The sequence below is a fragment of the Orussus abietinus genome, unplaced genomic scaffold, assembly GCF_000612105.2.
Source record: "Orussus abietinus isolate OABI.00-Male unplaced genomic scaffold, Oabi_2.0 scaffold161, whole genome shotgun sequence".
Taxonomy (NCBI): domain Eukaryota; kingdom Metazoa; phylum Arthropoda; class Insecta; order Hymenoptera; family Orussidae; genus Orussus; species Orussus abietinus.
In genome coordinates this window covers 174,208-199,922 of record NW_019394319.1, presented here as the reverse complement: position 1 = coordinate 199,922, position 25,715 = coordinate 174,208, and the positions used below count along the sequence as shown (strand labels likewise).

General features: G+C 38.4%; 1 protein-coding gene across 1 annotated transcript in view; it reads left to right on the top strand.

Annotated features, from left to right (window-relative positions):
• The window catches only part of LOC105695410, a 42,288-nt gene that overhangs the window by 4,506 nt on the left and 12,067 nt on the right, over positions 1-25,715 (top strand). Inside the window, exons 4-10 of the mRNA XM_012416948.1 lie at positions 139-282; positions 4,403-4,597; positions 12,601-12,686; positions 12,756-12,952; positions 13,136-13,253; positions 14,392-14,631; positions 18,310-18,467. Coding sequence (XP_012272371.1) covers positions 139-282; positions 4,403-4,597; positions 12,601-12,686; positions 12,756-12,952; positions 13,136-13,253; positions 14,392-14,631; positions 18,310-18,467 — 1,138 coding nt within the window. The remainder of the gene's footprint in view (positions 1-138; positions 283-4,402; positions 4,598-12,600; positions 12,687-12,755; positions 12,953-13,135; positions 13,254-14,391; positions 14,632-18,309; positions 18,468-25,715) is intronic.

The window sequence follows — 25,715 nt, the reverse complement described above, 5'->3', positions numbered from 1 at the left end:
GATATCATAAACGGCGATTCGATATATGCTGCACGGCAATATATACTGTAGAACAAAATCTGCATCTTTATCTGTACATGTAAATGGAGCAATCGAAAAGATTAATCTTTACAGAGAAAATGTTTTTTTTTTTTACAGGAGTGAAGAAGATGTTCCCAGTGATGGTCTTCATCCATGGCGACAATTTTGACTGGAGCAGTGGTAATCCATACGACGGGTCTATCATAGCAGCCCATGGAAACGTGGTGTTCGTCACCATGAATTTCCGCATCGGAATTCTGGGTAAGCTCCCTTATGAAGTTTCAATAATTTGAATTCTACTTTAAAGTCATATTAATTGTAAACCCATGATCCCAGGTACACCTTGCAGAATGTAAAAATCGAGGTGTATGCGTCGTGTGTAATCAGACGATCAATTTGTCGTCATTTCAATGATAAATACGATATTTCATTGGGTTTGTCCTCAAAGATCTCTTTGGTTCACAATAAATAAATTATTTTTGCGGGGACGATAGTTTACTGTATTCATCACCAGTGATAAAGGGAAAGAATTTCGAATCTTGGGAATACTCGGTTCCGACTTTAATTAATTTACAATAAATAGATTATTTTTCTATGACAACGTTCGTTTACACTATTGTTCATCGGTGTTAAAGGAGGAAGAATTTCGATATCTTCCATTTCATTCTGACAATCTCTTTTGTCCACCTAATAAATTATCTTCAAGAATCTCTTTAGGTCACAATAAATAAACTATTTTCCCGGAGAAAATAGTTTACTCTATTCATCACCAGTGATAAAGGGAAAGAATTTCGAATCTTGGGAATACACGGTTCCGACATTAATTAATTTACAATAAATAAATTATTTTTCAAGGCCATCGTTCGTTTTCACTATTCTTCATCGGTTTTAAGGAGGAAGAATTTCGATATCTTCCATTTAGTTTTGACAATCCCCTATCTCTTTAGGTCACAATAAATAAACTATTTTCCCGGGGGGGATAGTTTACCCTATTCATCACTAGTGATAAAGGGAAAGAATTTCGATATCTCCCATCTGAGAGGGCTCTTCGGGAATTTCAACGGGAGAAGATGAAGTAGCTCTTTTTCATCAAATTTCCAGATAATGCTCGAGGACCACGATGGTTGCGAGGATCCTTTTTGATCACCTCATAAATTATCCCTGGGGATCTCTTTGATAGCGCACTTCTCGTCCCAGAGGAGCGTTATGGTTCCGCCTTTGGGCTTAAGACTTCCCTACTTAATTTCGTCTCTCTTTTCACTTTGCCCTGGCGCATTCGACTCGGACGAGGACTCGAATTCCGTCCCTCCACCGTCCGATGCATCGCAAAGCGTTAATGCAATCGCGGAGTGCATTCAGAAAGCTCCGGTCCTTGCCGCTTACGCGATGAAAAATATTTCTGCGGGGGAAGAGTAATGCACGGTTGTAAGTCACGGTTGAGAGTAAATTTATAAATTCGCTCCAACGGGGGTGGCTCTATGTACCGAGCTCGAGGAATTCCCAGAGAGCCTTGCTGCCTATCTTTTCATTCGAAATCATTTTCTCCGCGTGGGAATGTTCCCTTGAAAATTCTGCACTTTTTTCCTCCCAGTGAAACGGACGTACTTGATAATTTATTTCAATAGTACTACTTTTACATACCCGTCGTCCTACCTTAATTATTCCCGCACCGCCATAAGTACGGGAAAGTGCATTTTGGATTTTGTTTGAAGTTTAACTTCTTAGTCATAAATAAATTTTGTGTGAAATGAATGTTGATTAAGGTTAAGCGAAATCCCTTCCAAAAGCGTCGATTCGAATAAGATACTTCTTTTTTTAAGGATATTGGACCGAATTATTTGCAATTTTGACACATTACTGGTGTGCACTGAGAATTATCTCGACACTTTCAAAATCTGGATTTTTTAGACAAATTTTGTTGATTTACGATTAGCCTACACAAGAATCAAAATGGCGTCGAGCTGTCGTATTTAAATCAATATACAATTATTGAGGACTCTAGTGTGAGAAAAGAAAGTATGAGGACAGTTGTGCAACAATTTATAACACTCTAATAATCGAAAAACTCGCATTTGAACGGGATAAAGGCAAAAAAGGTGTCTAATGCCCTTTCGAGCTAAAACGAAGGTAACGTGATAGGAGAAAAAGATTAGTTCGCATTGAAATCACAGATGGCGCTGAGAGGCACTCTGTAGTCAATTTGGGTATCAAAAACCAAGAATCCAGGAAAATAGGCGCAGACTCTCCTACTTCCTAAAAATTTAGATTCGATCCACTCGATTCTTTTATCATAGCCTTTCGCGTTAATCCTTTTGATAAGGTACTAAACATTTCAGAGATGATTTTCCTCGGAACGAGGCAGACTAATTAATTCATACCCCACCTTGAATTTATATCTGAAAACAGCATCACTGTAGCTTGCAATATTTCCAACAACCACAAGCACCACTGCGGAAAATTCTCGTGATGCTCCGATGATTTTCCAGAAATCGTCCCAACTTTCTGATTTACAGCATCAAGCCGAGAGGCTCGTAAACCATCATATGAAACCGCAATTCGGTGCAAATGAACTGCTGAGAAAAATCCCGCAAAACTCCTAGCGTCGTTTTCCGAAAATATTTCCCTCGCTTCTGGAGGGGAAATAAATATTACTTTCGAGAGTTGTATTCCACCATTACGCGGGGAGCAGGGAAGCGGTCAAAGAGAAAAACGAAGTGCATCCTCATGAACGTAACGTAGATTAAAGTTCAGAGGTTCTTAGCCTCATCGAGCGGCACTTTGACAAGAGATCATGCAGGATGAGGACCTTTGGAAATCTATTAATTATCTCTTAACGGTAAGCATTAGTCTGAAATTTGCTCTCCTCCTGATGGTAGTTGCTCAGCCGGGTGCGCCTAGGTACAGGCAGGTGGTTACAGAAATTGTCAAGCACGAGGCCATAATCGTAAATTAGAGGGAAGTGTCGGAGAAGCGCTTAGTGCGTTCTACATAAACGGATGCGCCGCCTCGCGGGGAAAAAAGCAGACTTTGGGCCAGCAAAATGGGGCGAAATATTGCTACGTCGAGCATGGACGATAAAAAATGCAACGCAGTCCTTGTGCATTAAGACGGATGAATCAATCGGGCATCTAATCGACTCTTTCAGACTTTAGGCCAGCAAAATGGGGCGAAATAATACTACGTCGAGCAGGGATGATAAAAATGCGACAAAAAATTAATTAAGACGAATGAATCTATCCGGTATCTAATCGACTCTTTGAGACTTTATGCCAGAAAAATGGGGCGAAATATTGCTACGTCGAGCATGGATGATAAAAATGCAACGAAAAATGCATTAAGACGAATGAACCTATCCGGTATCTAATTGACTCTTTGAGACTTTATGCTAGCAAAATGAGGCGAAATATTGCTACGTCGAGCATGGACAATAAAAAATGCAATCTTCGTGCATTAAGACGAATGAATCTATCCGGTATCTAATCGACTCTTTGAGACTTTATGCCAGCAAAATGAGGCGAAATATTGCTACATGGAGCATGGATGATAAAAATGCAACGAAAAATGCATTAAGACGAATGAACCTATCCGGTATCTATTCGACTCCAAAATGCATTACGGCATTACAAAATGGCAGTAATACAGGGTGGCCACTGAAAGACTGAAGGGTTTGAAAAAGTCCCAACTTCTTCATTTTCCAACTCTCTTTATTTTCTTTTAGTATAGGTTATAGAGTCTTGGAAATTAAAATGGCTACGTATGGGGTCCAGCAACGAGTGAACCTCATTGAGTTTTCCTATTCCAGTGAAAGATCAATTATTCCAACCCAGGGAAAATGTCGACAACATTTCAATGTCGGAGTATCTCCTAGCGATAACATTTTTTATTCTGGGGCTACTTGAAAGAACGGGCTTACATAAATAAACCTGGAACAATTGAAGAACTTAAGGAGAACACTCGAGCCGAATTCCAACGTAGGACTTGCAACCTTGTGAACGGTTATGGAAAATGCCGTGGAAAGAGCCTCTATCTGTGAGCAGGAACAGTGGTCATTTATGTTCCTAAATAAAATAATAAAAAATTAAACAAATCTGTGTTTGGGAGAGAGATTCTTGTTTTATATCATTCGGTCTTTCAGTCGCCACCCTGTACCTGTCGATTGTGGGGCGCATTAATTTTTTACGATCGGGAGCGGACCTCGGACGCGACGTCCAGAGAAAAAGGGAGGACTTCCGGAAAAGAGGCGAAACGGGAAAACGAGCATTGAGATAAGTGCGACTCCGTGTCGTATGGGCTTCCAAAAATGGAAGACCACGAGACGACTCCGCGTAAATAGGATTATGGTGAATTGTAAGGGTTGTTCTCACCCCGTCTCGTGTTGCAGGTTTCCTCCGGCCTGGGATTACGGAGAGCACCGCCAGCAATTTCGGCCTGTTGGACCAGATTGCCGCTCTGTGGTGGATCAAGGAAAACATCGACAAGTTCGGAGGGAACCCCAACAGCGTCACTTTGCTGGGACACGGGACAGGTGCCATCTTCGCTAATCTGCTGCTCATCAGTCCCGTCGCCATCAAGAATGGTGGGTACAGAATGGAACAAATTCATTTTGCAATGAGTGTTCCGCACTAAGTATACCGCGCGGGGCCCAAGCTATGTTGTTCACTTGGGTGATTCTAATTATAGAGTAAATGGAAAGGATGTGTATTTATCGAGATCTACGATTGTACTGAACTTTATTATTTTAGTTTAATCCTTCTGGGAGCGCTGAGTTGTCCCAAAACTCTTGGTGGGGGTAACACGACTTATATGCTGATTCAAAAACAACGTTGGTCGATGACCTGTACATTGGGAAAGTACCAATTTGTTTTGGTCGGATGTATTAGATACGAAGAGCTCGCAGCTCAACATTCCGGGACGGAACAATGAGCGTAACGCTTTCTCTTATTTTAGTAAGATTTATTGTTGCATCAAGATCATTAGCGACATTTACATTGAGGACACATCGTAATTAGGGTACAATGTCGATGTCCAGTCTCGTCACCACCAGGAGATGTAGGTACAGAATGGAAAGGATTGTAAAATCATTTTGCAAAGAGTGTAACGATTTCTCTTTTCTTATTAAGATTTTTTGTTGCATCAAGGTTATAAGCGACATTTACATGGAGAATATAACGTCGATGTCCTTTAGAAACAGTGAGGCAATGCAGGATTGGTGGTATTCCCCGCTCGCTTCGTTTAACAATGGCTGGTTCCTTTGTTGCTCATATTTGTTGCAAAAGAGGAATATGTATCAGAAGTTCGATAGATAGAAGGCAATTAATGCATTTCCCTCGATGTTTTGCGGTGAGGGAACTTAAATTGCGATGATTGTTTCGGTCGGATTACATGTTTGATGGTTGGATCTTGGACCTTTTGTGTCGTTTCGTCATCGGGATCTTGTTAGGTAAAGACATAGAGAGGGGCGTGACGTTGTTTTGGTAATTTTGGGCGAGCCCGATATAGCTCCTTTTTGGTTCCAGGATAATATGGATTGCGGTGTTGGTTAAATTATCAGTTTTTGCATTTCCCTCGATGTTTTGCGATGAGGGAACTTAAATTGCGATGATTGTTTCGGTCGGATTACATGTTTGATGGTTGGATCTTGGATCTTTTGTATCGTTTCGTCATCGGGATCTTGTTAGGTGAAGACATAGAGGGGAGGGCGTAACGTTGTTTTGGTAATTTTGGGTGAGCCCGATGTCGATTGCTGCCTAAAAAAGGTGTACCCTTAATCAGGAACTCTCTTAACCCCACGTTTACTTGGTAAATCTACGTGATTTCCGAGTTAAGCGCCACCGTCTGCGGTTAGCTGACCGATGTAACTCCTTCGGCTTTTAGCGGAACTTCGACGTGGAAGTTGGGAGCGAAGAAAGAGCCGTAAACCGACGGGAAGCTTAACTGACCGACAATTAGGAGTCTTGGGTATAGGTCCGATTTAGGGTCAGGCGATTTAGGGTCAGACTGGACGAACTTGTCCCAAGTTAAAGAACACCCTTTTAACTACGAAAAATCGTCAGTTGGAGTCGTTCTATTCAATGCGCAACAATTACATACATAATCGGCGATATGAATAATATAAATGGTGAATTACCGTCATTTTTGTTACTTCCAAAGTGGGGAAATTCTGCCCTACTCCGCCTTATTCTTTGTAGTCGTCACCTCGTACCCTTGTGGTCATTAAGGTTAAATGACAGTGTCATATATACATATAAAAAAGTAAAAATATTTATAAAACTTTTCTCCAAATTGGGTGCACTAAATCATTTGAAATTTCATCACAAGGATTATGGAGGCCCTAAAGAAGATCGCGATATTAGTATTATAAATGATTTAGTGCACCCAATTTGGAGAAGTTTTATAAATATTTTGACTTCTTTGAAATTCCATTTTTCGACAAAGAAAATGTTTCTCTTCGGTTCTTGTCCGAGATAAATGGATTTTTTGTTCGAAAAATCAAATTTCACTAGTATCGCGATCTTCCTTAGGGCCTCCATAATCACGTGCTGAAGTTTAATAAATATTGTGAAGTATTTATATATTGAATGGCCCTTTCACATCACCTTAAGGGAGTCATTAAATCGATTACTCGTCCAAACGTGACTGGCCTAATTGGAAACGTCAGGAATCGGAATTGACTGTCGGGATTACGAGAGATTGAATATCGCGATCGTGTCGCGGCTTCTGATACGGGGAAGATAATCGCGGGCTTAATTGAACGAATTAACTGTCGAATCAGATATGCTAATACGTGCGTATGTTGGCAGTACGCGTGCCTGTTTTGCCGTGCGTGTGCATAAATTGGATGCACCCCTGAACAGGGCTGAATGCATCCCCCTGCGTGGAGAGTGCTTTCGAGTACCAACACCGAGAGACTTTTTCACCCTTGCTTCTGTAAGAGGGACTTCTCTTTTTACCTTCGTTCCTATCGCGAGTCCAATAATTAGTTCACTCGCCAATTATAAGAAATCCTACTTAAAGTTGTTAGTAGGTTGAGAGGTGCATTTTAAGAATGGCTTTCGAAGAGAATGAGAAGGTATAGAGAATCCGAGCCGACGGGTTAAATTATTTTTTTTTCTGTGTCAGTGATAACGTAGCTTAAGAAAAGTTATTAAATATTTCAAGATGGAGAGCATTTGTGATTTGGCTTCACGGGATGCATGACACTAGGAGAACTGCAAGTCTGGAACAAAAGGTGATTTCAAAAACTAGAAAAAAAGAAAATGGTCGAAGAACTGATAACATGTATTTTTGACATAAATTTCGGTTAGAAAAGTTTCAACGATTGAGGTGTAGAAAATAAGGAAAAAGCGATTAACACGTCTTGTAATGGAATCTGATTTTCTTTGGCATCGAAAAACTGTGCCATCAGTTCTTAATTAACTTTTCTTGGTTTTTGAAACCACATTTATTATACCTTACTCTTCGCTTTAAGTCATGTACATAGTTAAAAAACACAACATTTCCAGTCTCCACATGTTCGCTACTTTTATTGGTAATTGTAAAACTGTTTTTACCTTATGTCCTTCGTAAAACATCAAACAGTCGCGTGAGCTAATATTTGCTATACCTTTTCATTATTTTCTAAACACATTTATATTAAAACGCATTTTACAACTTACTAACTTTTTTAGATAGAACTCTTGGAAAGTACCACTTGTTCACGTTGGGACAACCGGTATCAATGTGTTGTTATATTTCGGTAATATGTAGATTCATAATTAGATTATTTTTTGTAATCGTGGTGTACATCATATACGTAAAGTATAGTCTACGTGTTGTAAATATTGTACTTACGAGTAATATATCTAATCTACGTTTCCCTGATACTACTAAATCGATGCCAATACTGATAAATCTATGCTAGCGCGTGCGTATATTGGCAATCGGGTAGTTTTATCGTGTATGTACATAAATTGATTGCACTTCGGAGCAGGGCTGAATGCATCCCCTACGTGGTACTTTCAAGTACTAACAGCAGGGTACCATTTTTTACACCCCCGCATCTGCAGGAGGAGCTTCTCTTCTTGCAGCTTCCTAGTTCGGAGCTAATAATTATTCCGCCCTCCGATGATAAACAATCAGACTTCATGTTTTATGCAACCCATCGCTCACAAGCTACCACACATCCACGCAACATTGCTCCCGTGAAACCCAAATGTAATCGCACTGTACATACCACTTTGCACATAGTTTACAAACCGACAATCGGTATTAGCGCCCTGTTACAATTATGTCGCGGTACATGTATGTTCATGATATAATAATGTTTTTACTGCTCTATTATGCACCCGTATACGTATAGTGGTTATGCACCATAATTTTCATACTTCTCAGTACTATGCTTTTCGCTGATGTTGATAAATTGGTGCTGATGGACGAGTATATTGGCAGCACGAGTAGGTATTTTGCCATATGTGTGCATAAATTGAATGCACCTCCGAAGAGGGCCAAATGTAACCCATGCTTTGTGTGTACTTCTCAGTAGTAGCACGGAGGGACCATTTTTCACACCTACAGCCGCAAAAGGGCCTTTTCCTTTTCCATCCCCGTAACGCAAGACTGGGAATAACAACAACCAAGTGTAATGATTAATGCTAACCATCGATCAAATACTCTCGGCACTTAAAGTTGCATCCGTGTAACCCAAATGTAATGACACTATATACACCACTTTGTGTATTGTTTATAAACTGACGAAGCGGTACTAGCGGATTGTTGTAGCTTTCACATGCACATACGTAAATGAGGTATTACATTATAACTACATGGTTTATATTGAAGTACTACTTCATCCCCGTAACGCAAGACTGGGAATAACAATTATTTCACCTTCCGATGTTAAACAACAATGTGTAATGATTTATGCTAAACATCGCTCAAATATTCTCGTCACTTAAAGTTGCATCCGTGTAACCCAAATGTAATGACACAGTATACACCACTTTGTGTATTGTTTATAAACTGTCGAAGCGGTATTAATGGATTGTTGTAGCTTTCACATGCAATGCACATGCACATGCGTCAATAAGATATTACATTACAACTACATGGTTTATATTGAAGTACAACTTCATTGCCCAAAAGTTTATTCACGTACAAATTTAATAAATGTATAAACATGTATCGAGCAGCCTGCATCAAGCAGCAAGCATGTATAAGCATGTTGTATCAACGGCAGAGTTTCGCACCAAATGCATATTACATAGAAGAAACAAATTAATGAAAATGTTAAGAACGTAATAATATTATTGTTTTTTTTATGACGCAACTACCTTATTATGTAGAATATGTGCAGATTGATTTCACGCTGCGATCTTTATATTTACGATTTATACTCAATCTATGTTTTGTTGGTCTTGCTAAATTTATGGATACGCGTATATTGGCAGTATGCGCAATTATTGTACCTTGTGGGTGCATAAACTAAATTCAATTCTAGGGACTCAATGCAACCCTTGAATAAAGGGTTCCTTCAAGTACTGGGGTCGAGAGACCATTTATCACGACTGCAGGTGTAAGAGGGACTTTTCACTTTTGCACCTCCGTAACGCGAGTCAGTGACTAATAATTATTTCACCCTCTAATGAAAAATAACCGGGCTTAATGCTCTAAGCGAGCCATTGTTCAGGTTTACTCTGCACTCGTGTAACCCAAATGCAATTGTCCTAGACATCACTGTGTATGTAGTTTAAAAATCACCAATGGGGTGTCAACTCATTGTTACACCTGTACCGCGGTAATATGTAGAATTATGATTGTATCATTCACGAACAAGAGTATTACGTAAAATGCAGAGCCGGGTAAAGTGGTACTCGAAATCTATTTGAAATAAGAAATGCAAAATAGTTTCATAAAATCGATTAAAAATGGAAAATGCAAAATGTATATTTCAAATAGGTTAGCAATAAATGCGAAATAAATTTGTAATATTTTATTGAGAACTGTTGAGAATTTGTATACGAAAATACAAGTGAGAAAGAAATTAAATTTAATTACGTTTCGCGTTGGGGGTGTTGTATGACTTTTTCGAGAATTGATTCAGTTGATGGAAAAAAGTATCTTTACGATTGGTTCTTTTCATTCCTTTTCTAACATGCACATTTGCATAACCACTACATTGATATGCATAAATACATGTATGTATTACTCAGCCTTTATGTATTTTCCCTAGGTGTATTTAATTTTAAATGGAAGTACGTTCAAAATTTATTTAAAATGGATAATTGCAATTTAAAATTTACATATCTATCTCAAATATATTCAATTGAAATAGTTACCCAGCTCTTGTAGAACGTATGTAAAATAGTTACCTGCTGCAACTTTTACTCTTGCGATTGGCACTTAATCTATGATTTGCTAGTACTACTAAATGTATACCCATACTGCTAAGTTTATGCTAATATATGCCTGTATGGCACTTTGCGGGGCTGTTTTGCCATGCGTGTGCATAAATTAGATGCACCTAGTGCAATTCAGCTAGAGCAATGCACCTAGAGCAGGACCTAGTGCAATTCCCGCGCAACTGGTATTTTCAAGGACCAAGAGACCATTTTTCACGACTGCAGCTGTAAGAGAGACTTTTCCTTTTGCACTTTCGTAACGCGAGTCAGTGACTAATAATTATTTGTCCGATGAGAAATAACGAAGCTTCGTACTTTATGCGAGCCCTCGGTTGGAAGCTTTCCCTGGTTCAGGTTACGTTGCACCGAACAACCCATATGCAATGGTACTCTTCACTACAAATGTAATGACACCGTACGTACCACTCTCTACATACTCTACAAAGCGACAATGGGGTATCAGAGCACAGTTACGATTATATCGTTGTAACATGTAACAGTTGCCTCTAGGTTTATGACTCCATCATTTTTCCACTGCCCTACTGTGCAGCGTACATGCAGAGTGGCTATGCGCTGTAATTATTACACTTATGGCTACGATATCGTAAAAGTACCTGCACTTCACGTATGTAGGGTACTTAACATCTGTCAGGTGTCCTTACTCGATTTGGCTATCTCCAGTCAGCTTTTACGGTGGACATTTCACCCTACTCGTTTATGCACTCACTCTCATCCTCAAATGTCGTTCCTAAAAGGTATTTCTTATTCAATCTTTACCCCTCTTTCTTTTTACATGTCTCGTGCCAATGGAAGACATCTATATAACCTTTTGTTTTGTTTTATTCCTGTGTTAATATTATGATTCATACTCACATGCGAGTAAAACATGCGAGAGCTGCTATCAGACAGTTCTTGTCGATAAGGTCCACACAAGAAATGTCACAAATTCCTTCAATTTGGGTGTACATTGTCAATAAATTTGCGCAAATTCGCCTCCAAAATCGTGTACAATGCCGAAAGACGCTGTCTGAGAGCAGCTCTCACAAGTTTTACTTCCACGTGAATACGAGCAATTAGGTTAGAAAATTAGGTCGAATAATTTTGCATTGTACAAAATCTCCATTTATTCTCCTTCATTTTACATGTCTCATGTCAATGGAAGACATCTATTTAATGTTCTACTTTGTTTTATTGCTGCGTTAATATTATGACTCATACCCACATGCGAGAGCTGCTATCAGACAATTCTTGTCGATAAGGTCCTCACAAGAAATGTCACAAATTACTTCAATTTGGGTGTACATTGTCAATAAATTTGCGCAAATTCGCTTCCAAAATCGTGTACAATGCCGAAAAATGCTGTCTGAGAGCAGCTCTCACAAGTTTTACTTCCACGTGGATACGAGCAATTAAGTTAGGAAATTAGTTCGAATAACTTTGCATTGTATAAGTTCGCCGTTTATTTTCGGATTTGTGTTTCTGGATGAAAAAGTAATAAAATCGAAATAAAAGGCCAAGTATAATACCTACGTTACTAGATGTCTTCTTCTCATATGATCAGGTTTCCCCGCTTTAATTTCTTCATTTATAGATTTTATCACCTTCGCTGGTCTTATCTTTGTTACTACTCCTCATTTACATTCAAACATAATGCATTGTTATTTAATGATAAAACGTTAAGTGATTCCTTATTGAACACTACTTGGCAGGTCCGTACATACAATTACATTGTTTTAAGATACATATTGTTTTAAATGTAATATAATATACGTGTTCACCAAAAGTGATTCATCACAGCTATGTGGTCAATTATTACTTTATGTGTGTGTTGATATAAGATTTTATTTATCACATGACACTCAGTGCATGTATTTGTCAAAAGTTACCGATTGAATTGTTTGTGTGCGATTAGTCGCGACTATATGGACACGACTATGCAAAATGAACTTTTCCAATAAGTTGTATTTGGCGCAAGTTTTTCTACACCGAAAGTATTTTTGTGGTACAATGTTGAAATACATTTAGCTGATCATGACGTAAAAAAGTGTATTGCGTGGTCATCACAAAATCCGAATTCAGCGTCTCTGCCTTTTGTTTCGGCAATGAAACTTTCGACTTAAAACGCCGTCAACGTTCATTAGCTTCTGTTACACTATATGGGAATTCTCGATGGATTAATAAAAGTTCTTTTCTTGTTATTCAGATTTATTCAAGAGGGCCATCCTGATGTCTGGATCAGCCCTGAGCGCGGATGCGATTGGAAAAGCACCGTTGCAGATCACTAAACAGGTGGATTATTTCGTTGCACATTTCCTGAATGCTGTACGGATTCAGTTCATTAATGGTACCATTTAATAGGTGGCTCACGAGTTAAATTGTCCAACCACGACGGACAAAGAGTTGGCCAACTGTTTGCGGAGCAGAGAAGTGTATCACCTATTACGGGTTAAACTTCACAAGCCCACCTTTGTTCCGGCATATGCACCTTTGATCGACAAAGCCGTCATTTTGGACCACCCTTTAAAGTTGATGGAAAATCCCCAAACTTTTGCCAGGTAAAATATGCTGTTTATAGAGTTTCACCCTAACGAGATGGAATTATGGAACGCGGGGGAGAAACAATACATTATCCTCAGACGTCTGGCGGAAGTTGCACGTTTCGTCTGCAGGTTTGCGTTGTTTTCCCTTTGGGGGAAGATTTTGCGAGTGCCCGAATTAACAAATTAAATTCTTGACAGATACGACCTGATGTACGGAGTGACAGAGCTGGAGAAAGCTCACGTCTTGTCATCGGAACAGCTGCTCAACGGGATTACGGATAAAGAGAGGGACGACATACTTCGAGAACTGGCAAGGGTAAAAAATTGCTATTCCACCTCTGTGGAATAATACTCTTAATTTGCATTCGATTTGAATACAATAAATGGCAGCGTTTTAGGGAAAGAGGCAGGCTTGCGAAGAACGAATGTCTTTTTCTATTTTGTGCCTTATTGAAGAGAGACGAACAAATGAAGTGCGCGATAATTATAGAAACAAGTTACGCGAAAGCGTGTACACGGTGCAATGTGCTCTACAACATGATAGCAGGAGGCAAAATTTCATAAAGCATTATTACTCATGAGTTTAAAATAAAATCTTGCACGTTATTGGGGGATTTGTAGATAGAAACGGTATAAGGAAAGTAGCGCAAAAAATTCGAGCAATGATGGATTCAATTTCTAAGGGGTAGTTTCATATAAATGAATGTCTATTAGTATTCACAAATGGAATGTATTCAACTAAAAGGTCTGGTTTCAGAATGCGATTGTGTGTTCGGCATTCTTTTTCGGTTCAACAATGGAGGAGAAATTCACAGAAGGGCTCTTCGGTTCTATGTAAAGTTAGCCCACTTTTGTCAATCAATGTTAATTAACAATAGTACTACTAAGACAGTCAAAATGACTGGTTTCAAATGGCCCATCCTATACAAAAAAAATCCGCCGGTAGTTCCAGTGTTAATGTTCATAAATTGAATGCATTCAACTAAAAGGTCTAATTTCACATTGCGATTTAGTGTTCGGCATTCTTCTTCAGTTCAATGCGTAGATTTCATTGCGTGACAAGAGAAATCTGTAGGGAGTCTCTTCGATTCTAAGTAAAGTTGCTCCATTTTTGTCAATCAATGTCAATTAATATTCACAAATTGAATACATTCAACTAAAAGGTCTAATTTCACATTGCGATTTAGTGTTCGGCATTCTTTTCTAGTTCAACATTGCGTACATTTCACTTCGTAACAAGAGAAATCCGTAAAAAGTCTCTTTGATTCTAAGTAAAGTTAGCCCACTTTTGTTATAGCGGAGATTTATACGGCGAGCACGTCGTGAGATATAAACGGAAGAAGAAAAAGTTAATTCTGCTCGGCTGCCAAGTGGTTCATATCCTGTCGGGCGCGATTCGAAGCCCGTCGAAGATGAAAATGCGGTAAAATAAATCAGGGAATCGCTTCTTTCAGGCAACCCACGAGGTGGAGCCGGTGCTGGTGCCTTCGAAGGTTTTGGAACATTACGGGGACTATTCGAATGGCTTTCCGAGCGACTATGAAATGAAGAATCGGGAAATCGTTCTGGAAGCGCTTTCGGACAGTGGGACCGTCGCCCCATTAATAATGACTGCCAATTTGCATTCGCGAGCCAACCCGAAGAGCTATATGTACGTCTTCTCGCATCCGAAAGCCGTCCAAGATTATTCAGGCGTGAGTAACTCCTTCCCTATCTCGGACCTTTTCTACTTTGCGAAGACGTGGCGGAAGAGCAATTTTCGAGAAGGGAAATAATGCACGAGCGTTCATTAACGCGCGGCCACGCTATACCGCTCTATTGGTGCCTCCTCGCCCGAAACAAATTGTCGCTTAAGTCGGACAATGGCCGTTGAATCCGGCCGACAAGTGGATAAATCGGGGAAAATTAACCGAAGAAATGGGGGTTGTTTTAACGAAACGCCAATTGCCATGAGAAAATACTGCCTTAAAGCAGAAACGCCGCCATCGTTGCCGAAATACATTGTAATCGCCAACTTACGTGAACTATGCACTGAGATAACAATTTATTTCAATCAAACACAGAAATATGTTTAAAGCAAAACATATTATTTCTATCAATTGTGTTTAAATTTTAAAAATGATTTATTTTATTCTGACAAATACATTCAGAGATGCCATAAGGTCCTTCGAAGTAAGTGATACGAGTTGTAACGTTATGCAAAAAAGGAGTTAAAAATGTTATAATAACCGCACTCCACTGAGATAACAATTTGTTTCATCCAAACACAGAAACATGTTTAAAGCTAAACATATTATTTCTATCAATTGTATTTAAATTTTTTAACATGATTTATTCGATTCCGGCAAATAAGTGATACGAGTTGTAACGTTATGCAAAAAAGGAGTGAAGAAGTTATAATAACCGCACTGCACTGAGATAACAATTTATTTCAACCAAACACAGAAATATGTTTAAAGCAAAACATATTATTTCTACCAATTGTATTTAAATTTTTTAAATGATTTATTTTATTCCGACAAATATATTCAGAGATGCCGCAAGGTTCTTCGAAGGCACTGATACGAGTTGTAACGTTATGCAAAAAAGGAGTGAAAAAGTTATAATAACCGCACTGCACTGAGATAACGATTTATTTCGTCCACACACACACATGTTTAAAGCAAAACATATTATTTCTATCAATTGTATTTAAATTTTTTAAAATGATTTATTCGATTCCGGCAAATAAGTGATCCAAGTTGTAACGTTATGCAAAAAAGGAGTGAAAAAGTTATAATAACCGCACGTTATTAAATAGGACGAACATCCAAGCTTCTTTGCCTTCTTCAATAGAAAATTTCTTCTCTTACAATATTCGTTTAAGTGAAACATTTATTGAAGTCAAGTCAAGAAAATCATTTGGTTAGAATTATTATATCGATATAGTACAAATATTTCGGCTATTTGAACCGCACGAATAGTGATGTAACCCATTGAATGGTGTATGTAATCTTGCCAATATAATTGTGGTACACACAGTGCGCTAAAGAAATACTGCTTTCTAATTGAAATTATAACATTAAATATATAAAGAAGTTACGATAAGCATGGCTTATAGGCCTGGCGAAATTTATATTCTACCGCTATTCATTGTTATTGGTATCTCATCCGAATTACATATTTACCATTAAATTATTATTTACATTATCACTGTGTTTTACTATAGAGCCAACCTGCAGGTACGTCGTTGTTAATGATACAGCGTTATTCTCTAAGATAATTTTCAACATTTAAAATCCAACAAAGGTGATATAAATCTAAATGAAAATAATTCTGTCCAGAATAATCAGTACCGAGCGCTTAAGGGAATTTCTGACGGAACATTTATATCATTTCTTTACTAATTAATGTATGAGTTTATTACGTTAATGGGTCTGCTGTAATAAGAATTTCATTTAAAGATTCGTTCTCTACGGAAAGGAATATCAGCAGTAATTCTAAAGTATATAAGCGGCTCTGTATATTTTAGTTAATGGAAGAATTTTCGTATCTCGTATTCATTTCTTCAAATTATAGAGCTATACTCGGTATCAATCAATAATCTATAGACTCGGCTCGGCCGATAGTTTGAAAGTACAACCAAAGCGCAACTTCGTACTTTGGTTAAGCAATACTAACTTTGTTTCAATTGATGAAGCAACCTGGGTGGGTTCTGTGTCCGAATCTCGATTCAAGTGTACAAGTTTCTCTCTGAGATGATAACCGAAAGGTACTCCACGATTACTCTTGCTTTGCTGGAATCCTGCCCAGAATTCAAGTAAAGTTCATTTGCAGTTGAACTTAAACTTTTAATTATGAATTTTATTAATGACGTTAAACTTTTTATTTTTATTTTATGAATTTTATTAATGACGTTAAACTTTTTATTTTTATTTTATGAATTTTATTAATGACGTTAAACTTTTTATTTTTATTTTATGAATTTTGTTAATGACGTTAAACTTTTTATTTTTATTTCATGAATGTTATTAATGACGTTAAACTTTTTATTTTTATTTTATGAATTTTATTAATAACGTTACACTTTTAATCATGAATTTTCACATCTTCCCGGCGACGGAATATTGTGATAACACACGTCTTGTTTAATATCACATATGTATTTGCAAATATATTGTATCGGATATGCAGTACCGCTCATATATTTTGATGTTCCTTTTCGTAAAAAATGAATCCGCAAAGGAAAGCACTGTTATAGCAGATGTAAAACCTGTGTAAAATAAGTAAAAAAAAGTAAAGTAATAAATTAATTAGGAAATAAATTAACTAGTAAATATGTTCAAAAAGACTTATAAAACGTGTTATCATCATCTAATACAGGTAGACGAAAAGCATCGAGGAACGTGATAGATTAAGCAAGGATACTTGGAAGCGGTTTCCAATTCAATTAATTTATTACCAATACAGGGGTGATCCAATTTAAAATAGGTCATTACTAAGCTGTTACGAATATGAGTGAATGTCAGGTTTTGCTAAGAATAGAGACAAAAAATGACGACAAAGTCCAGGCGAATTTTAATTCAAGTTGAGAAAGGGACGAGGAAATGGAAACTTCGACGGAGGTCGAAGGGCGGAATTAAATGAAGGAAATTAGCACTTTGGTAAAAAAAAATCAGAGAGTTGAACAAGAGAAGTGAGGAGATGGAGCGCAATTGAGAATGGAAGGAGGATTTGACAATTGACCCGACCGAGGCGGAAAATGTGACTGAATTTATTACAATTTCTCGGATTGACGTGAAAGTGGAGGGAAAATGTTAAAAAAGTACCCAAATTTAAATTTATTAAGCTAATATTGTTATCCTCCGAATATATGGAGATTTAACGAAAAGACACAAGGGTAAGAAATTAGGTTTTTTATAATTTCCTAATAAAGCTGGGTAGATGTTTTTCTATGCAGATACAAACGTAGATTTAAACTTTTTACCAATTGAACGACTCTTCGCTCTCCAGCAGAAATGATCTAATTTCTTCAGGGAAACGTAAAATTTTTCCAACATTGGTTAAAGAATAAAGAAGTTATTCGAGTTTAAGCGAAGGCATATTAACCCATCAGCGCTCAGCCCTTTTGGCATATGGTCGAATTTCGTTAGGGCGGGCAAGCAATATTGACCCAAACGTCTGGCGCACTTATGGGTCCGTACCGCTCAAAGGGTTAAAAACGCGTTCACATGTAGAACTTTATGGTTAGTTAGACATTACCGGAACATGGGACCCTATTTTTCCGGCGATTCGGAAATTCCTTAGCGAGGTTGTAAGCACTCCACCCCCGAATTCATAATACAGGAGCGCAGTACTGGCGGCCTCTAAAAAGCGTTTTTGGAATGTTTCAGAAACAATTACGGCGCACCTACCACGGGGAGGAATTGTCCTACATTCTGGGAGTTCCTCTTAACGATGAGGGACATCGTTCGCGGGATCCGTACAACATCGGCGAGGCTCTCTTCTCGGAGGCCATAATGACCTGGTGGTGTAACTTCGCCCATACCGGGTGAGTTCGCGTTTGACTTTCCGGTATTCTTTCTTGTTTATTCTCCCGACAGAAGCAGAGGGCTCGGAGCATTACCGGCCGGAAATGGGTGTCGAAGCGTCGGAAAGAAAGAAGGAACTCGATGCGAGTCCGTATACGCGTCTGGCATACCAGGAAATCTTCACCCCTTTACAACCCCCTCGGCCCCTTCAGCAAATTGGATGGGACAAAGTGGCGGAAATCATTATGAGCGGACAAGTTGCGGACCGTCAATGACGCGCGGTCTAAAGAATCATTCAACCTCTCCGCGATTAAGATCTTGACTACGTTTACGGACGGCTCAACAAACACCTGCATAACATTTGCTGGAAATTTATTCCATGAAAGAATGACGTTTCATGTCGGCAATTAAGATCTTAACCACGTTTGCATACAACCCAACAAAACATCTGCATTACAGAATTTGCTCCAAACGTGTTCGATCAAAGAATAACGGTTTATGTAGGCAATTAGGATATTAATCACGTTTAGATGCATCTCAACAAACATCTGTATAACATTTGCTGGAAATTTATTCCATGAAAGAATGACGTTTCATGTCGGCAATTAAGATCTTAACCATGTTTGCATACACCCCAACAAAACATCTGCATAGGAGAATTTGCTCCAAACTTGTTCGGTCAAAGAATGACGTTCCATGTCGGCAATTAAGATCTTAACCACGGTTACAGACACCCCAACAAACACCTGTATGACATTTGCTGGAAATTTATTCCATGAAAGAATGACGTTTCATGTCGGCAATTAAGATCTTAACCACGTTTGCATACAGCCCAACAAACACCTGCATTACAGAATTTGCTCCAAACGTGTTCGATCAAAGAATGACGTTTTACGCCGGCAATTAAGATCTTAACCACGTTTACATACAGCCCAACAAACACCTGTATAACATTTGCTCGAAATTTATTCAATGAAAGAATGACGTTTCATGTCGGCAATTAAGATCTTGACCACATTTGCATACAGCCCAACAAAATATCTACACAACAGAATTTGCTCTAGACTTGTTCGATCAAAGAATGACGTTTCAAGTCGGCATTTAGATGTTCAAAATTGAATCATACCATGGAATCAAAACACAACTTAAATTTTAGAACATGTTATGGATCAATACTGTTAAATAGTACTACTTAATGTGAATTTCTTGAAATACAAACGAAACGGCATTGATTTACGGGACACTGGGATGGAATCAGGGAGTCTGGATAGTCATCCAGAGATCTGCAACATTATACAGAAATCCCATCAAAAGGGACCGGTATTTATCAGCCGCGAAAAGGGGAACGGCCTTAACCTGTTGCTTCTGGTGGGCTTTGAGGTTTTCGTCGAACTCATTGCGTCTGACGTTACCACTGGGATAAAATCGGTTTGCGCGTCTCTTTTGGCCAGGGCACTTGCGAAAAGCTCGAAGTCGGTTCTCAAAGAACCCTCGACGGTCGCTTCGAGCTCGTCCGACGAAATTGAATGGATGTGTCGCTCTCGACGAGCGAGCACTGTTAAATTAACGGTCTGCCGCTCCGAGCCGTTTTAATTTGCCCGATGGGAGCTGATTATACGTCCCTACAAATAACGAGAGCTCACTCTACCCGACTGTTCGCGCCGGGACGCAAAACCGTAGAAATTGGCAAACGCTTCGTCATTTTCGACAGGACCGGTAACGTCGACTCCGTTCCCGACGAAACCGTTTCCGAGCCTATAACTTCTCTAAGGCGTACATACATCATGAAACATTTCATTCAATCTCATCCTTTCAATAATCGGATTTCGCAGACTCCCAGGATTTCAGCCCCAATGCCGAAACAACCTTCGCGATTTTTTTTGGCTTTACTACGGTCGTCCCAGATAACACCATTGTACCTATGATTATTCTTTAAATCATTTAATATACTCTGGATATTTGGAATATTTACTGAATATCCTGTATGTACATTCATAAGCCTGAACATGCTTTGAGTATTCTTAAAAAGGTTTGTTGGAACGTTTAAAATAATTATTCCTCGATTCGGCAGTAAATATATTGAATTGTTTTCGTTTTCCAAGTCCAAAGTAGAAGCCAGTTTTCATCCTGGTTACATATATAGTAGATATTCACTAAATATTACAAATATCCAAAGTATATTGAAAGATTTAAAGAATATTCATAGGTACTATGGTGTTGTCTGGGGATAGACGCCTACGTTTTTAACATATGCTTCTAAAGTGGGAATATGCTTTCGTTTACAAACAATTCCATGTCCATGTCATACCGTCATATTTTATCTCTATTATACTCTACAATTATTTGCCCAGGATCAATGGTTATTAAAATAGAGAAAAAGAATAAGAAAGGCCTCGATATGGGCATCTGTCCCACAGGGGTCGGCTGACAATATCATTCATTGCAATTCGGTGCAGCCATAATTCTTCAATCTTATCAAATCCTAAATCGAATACAACCATTTCAAAGCACAAACTTGGCCCTACATTTTGATAACAATGACCATGTTTCACGGATTAATTTATTGTTTCATTGCGGCAATGACCGCAGGTTGTCCAGAACACCTTCAATGCACAAAACTTCTCTAGTTCAGTAGTTGGGAATATTTACCAATTTACAGGTACAGGATGCAAGTTTAGCGCTTATTTACGGATGCACACGCTTAATATCATTCATTGCAATTCGCTGCAGCCATAATTCTTCAATCTTATCAAATCCTAAATCGAATACAACTATTTAATAGCACAAATTTGGCCCGACATTTTGATAACAATGACATGTTTTAAGGATTAATTTTTTGTTTCATTGTGACAATGACCGCAGGTAATCCAGAACACCTTTAATGCACAAAACTTCTCTAGTTCAGTAGTTGGGAATATTTACCAATTTACAGGTACAGGACGCAAGTTTTGCGCTTATTTGCGGATGTACACGCTTGATATCATTCATTGCAATTCGGTGCAGCCATAATTGTTCAATCTCATCACATCCTAAACCGAGTATTCGCTCAGATTTGTAGATAACGAACTCAATTGTCACAATGTTTTGTCACGTTAAATAGCAACTATCAATTCGGTGCAGCCGTAATTCTTCAATCTTATCATATCCTAGTTCAGTAATTGGGAATATTTACCAATTTACAGGTACAGGACATAAATTTAGCACTTATTTGCGGATGTACACGCTTAATATCATTAATTGCAATTCAGTGCAGCCATAATTCTTCAATCTTATCACATCCTAAACCGAGTATTCGCTCAGATTTGTAGATAACGAACTCAATTATCACAATGTTTTGTCACTTTAAATAGCAACAATCAAGGTCGGTTTCGGTTTCGATGTAACAGCTTCTAGAAATGCTATTCCGGGATGAGAGTTGAGCTTTCAACCCTTCTAAAAAAAAAAGTCCCCGGCACGTGACGAAGAAGAAGACGAATAAGAGCATTGAAAATACGGCGAAATCAGAGCACGTAGAGGACATTACTCATCCGACGTGTCCCGCATGATTCGTTACTAATTGTCAAAGGATAGCCTGCATGTACAACTCTTGCAGTTCTGTTTGGGTTAAGTACACCTGTATACATACGACGCAGTATAAAATGCAGGATTGTTAAAAGTTGGTTAATGCCTAGGTGTGTTTACGTGATCGGTATAGGGACGTTATCATTTAATAGTACGTGGAAGATAGTGATACTGAGCAGTATTCAATATTAATCCGCGCAATTCAATAAGATTACCTGAAAAAAAAAAAAAAAACATGTAGTCTTAAAATGTAGGGAAGTATACCAGAAGCATCAGATGAAAACGACGTAAAGTTTTCCATTTCTTGAATCCCAAACGTCATTTCATTTGGTGGCCACCAATAATAGGCAAGCGTCTTAAGGTGATATGAAAGTATGATATATACGTACTAAAAAATCAAATTATTTATAGAACTTTTCCCAAAATTAGGTGCACCAAATTATCTGAAACTTAACACGTGATTATGGAGGCTCTAAGGAAGAACGCGCCGCCTGTGAAATTTCATTTTTCGAAAACAAAATCTCTTTTTTTTGGTTCCAGTCCGAGATAAATACACATTTTTTTTGCGAAAAATCAAATTTCACTAGCATCCCGTTATTCCTTAGGATCTCCATGATCACGTGTTGAAGTATCAAATAATTTGGTGCACCTAGTTTGAAGAAAAGTTTTATAAATATTTTGACTTTTTGGTGTGTATATATCACACTTTCATATCACCTTAAAAAGATGAAGTCCATCTAAGAAAAACAGCCCATGGAAGAAATTTTCTGATTGCATTTCATCAATCGGGATTCTGACTGCCTTAATCTTTTAGTTCCTGACCATCGACGATTTAAGTAAGCGATGTATACGAGTTTCGTTTATGGAAAGTTAAGTCATACTTTCATATCACTTTAGAAAGATAAAGCCCATGTGTGAAAAACACTCCATGGAAAAAATTGTCTGCTTGTATTTCGCCAATCAGGATTCTGACAGCCTTAATCTTTCAGTTTCTGACCACCGACGATTTGAGTAAGCGACGGTGGTCGGATGTACACGAATTTCACTGTTGGGAAGTTAAGTCACACTTTCATATCACCTTAAAAATATAAAGCCCATGTGTGAAAAACACTCCATGGAAAAAATTGTCTGCTTGTATTTCGTCAATCAGGATTCTGACTGCCTTAACCTTTCAGTTTCTGACCACCGACGATTTGAGTAAGCGACGGTGGTCGGATGTACACGAGTTTCGTTTTTGGGAAGTTAAGTCGCACTTTCATATCACCTTAAAAAGATAAAGCCTATGTACGGTAAACAGCCCATGGAAGAAATTTTCTACTTGTATTTCGTCAATCAGGATTCTGGCTGCCTTAATCTTTCAGTTTCTGACCACCGACGATTTGAGTAAGCGACGGTGGTCGGATGTACACGAGTTTCGTTTTTGGGAAGTTAAGTCACACTTTCATATCACCTTAAAAAGATAAAGTCTATGTACGGTAAACAGTCCATGGAAGAAATTTTCTGCTTGTATTTCGCCAATCGGGATTCTGACTGCCTTAATCTTTCAGTTTCTGACCACCGACGATTTGAGTAAGCGACGGTGGTCGGATGTACACGAGTTTCGTTTTTGGGAAGTTAAGTCACACTTTCATATCACCTTAAAAAGATAAAGTCTATGTACGGTAAACAGTCCATGGAAGAAATTTTCTGCTTGTATTTCGCCAATCGGGATTCTGACTACCTTAATCTTTCAGTTTCTGACCACCGACGATTTGAGTAAGCGACGGTGGTCGGATGTACACGAGTTTCGTTTTTGGGAAGTTAAGCCTTTCAGCCTGCGAAAGGGCCTCCCTGGTCAGGCCCTATGAAAGGCTGGAACTCCATCCTTTCGCGTCTGCAAACCCAACTTTCGGGCTTTCAATGTGTGCTCTGGTAACCCCGAGTAGTTTCTCGGACACACCCCCGCTTTCTGACTCCAACCAAGCTAGGATGGTTCGTCTTCGCGACCTCAAACTCTGTTGGTTATAGCCGAATTTCCTGGCCCGTATTCGATTGAATAGGGGAACCAGACCAAACGCTTTGCGTAGTACATGAAAATTTATCAACATTGTTACGCCATAAGTATGAAGTAACAGTTGAGCAATAATTCATGTCTACTTTTGAAATGTAATACGTGAAAATTGAGCAACAGGGTTACGCCATAAGTATGAAATAACAGTTGAGCAGTAGTTCATGCCTACTTTCGAAATGTAATACATGACAATTTATCGACAGGGTTACGCCATAAGTATGAATTAACAGTTGAGCAGTAATTCATGCCTACTTTTGAAATGTAATACGTGAAAATTGAGCGACAGGGTTACCCATAAGTATGAAATAACAGTTGAGCAGTAGTTCATGCCTACTAATTTATCGACAGGGTTACGCCATAAGTATGAATTAACAGTTGAGCAGTAATTCATGCCTACTTTTGAAATGTAATACGTGAAAATTGAGCGACAGGGTTACGCCATAAGTATGAATTAACAATTGAGCAGTAATTCATGCCTACTTTTCAAATGTAATACATGAGCTAGAACGCTTTGTGTTATACATGAAAATTTATCGACAGTGTTACGCCATAAGTATGAATTAACAGTTGAGCAGTAATTCATGTCTACTTTTGATATGTAATACGTGAAAATTGAGCGACAGGGTTACGCCATAAGTATGAATTAACAGTTGAACAGTAATTCATGCCTACTTTCGAAATTTAATACATGAAAATTGAGCGACAGGGTTACGCCATTAGTATGAAATAACAGTTGAGCAGTAGTTCACGCCTACTTTCGAAATGTAATACATGAAAATGTATCGACAGGGTTACGCCATTAGTATGAAATAACAGTTGAGCAGTAGTTCATGCCTACTTTCGAAATGTAATACGTGAAAATTGAGCGACAGGGTTACGCCATAAGTATGAAATAACAGTTGAACAGCAAGTCATGCCTATTTTAAACGATGGTTTAGACCGAGGGAGGATTCACTTAGGAAATCATGGATTTTAACCCTTGAAATCATGTGGATATCAGCTGGAAATCGCTAGCAGAAATTTCTGAAAATCATTAGAAATTGTGACAAAAATCACTGTACACTGTCATCATTTTAAGGCCTAACGTCCCTCTTTACAAAACAGATAATTCTTTATCATTGAAGTGAAACTTTTTAAGCCAAGTTCGCTAGTTGAAGGAAGTGAGTGAAAAGTGAAACACCATACACATAATTACTATTAATATTAATCTGTGTGTATTTGTACCAGTACACTCAAAACAATCAGGACCGAACGCGCAAGAGCATTTCGTGAAGGAATAATAAAAAATTAATAATAATTCTCTTTAACTCAGAAGTTTCATGTTCTAAATCCACTTATCCTCTTTAAGACTGATTGCGAGATTTTTTAGGAAGTCTGACCTTATGCGAGATTTTTAGGAAGTCTGAACATATACATTCCGATGAAAAATTTGTCCATCGCTATTAACTCACTTTTAACGAAACTCACTGGTCACATTACCGTCCTTTCAGACTTGAAGGATATTTATCAACATCTTCTGGGAACATTTGCTTGCACTTTAGGCGAAATTGTCGAGACTGTCCGCCGCGAAAATATTTTTTATTCATATCCGCGTTTCAAACAGTCCATGTGTCCTCGCTTACTTCCCATTACTGCACCATCTGACTATATAATAGTT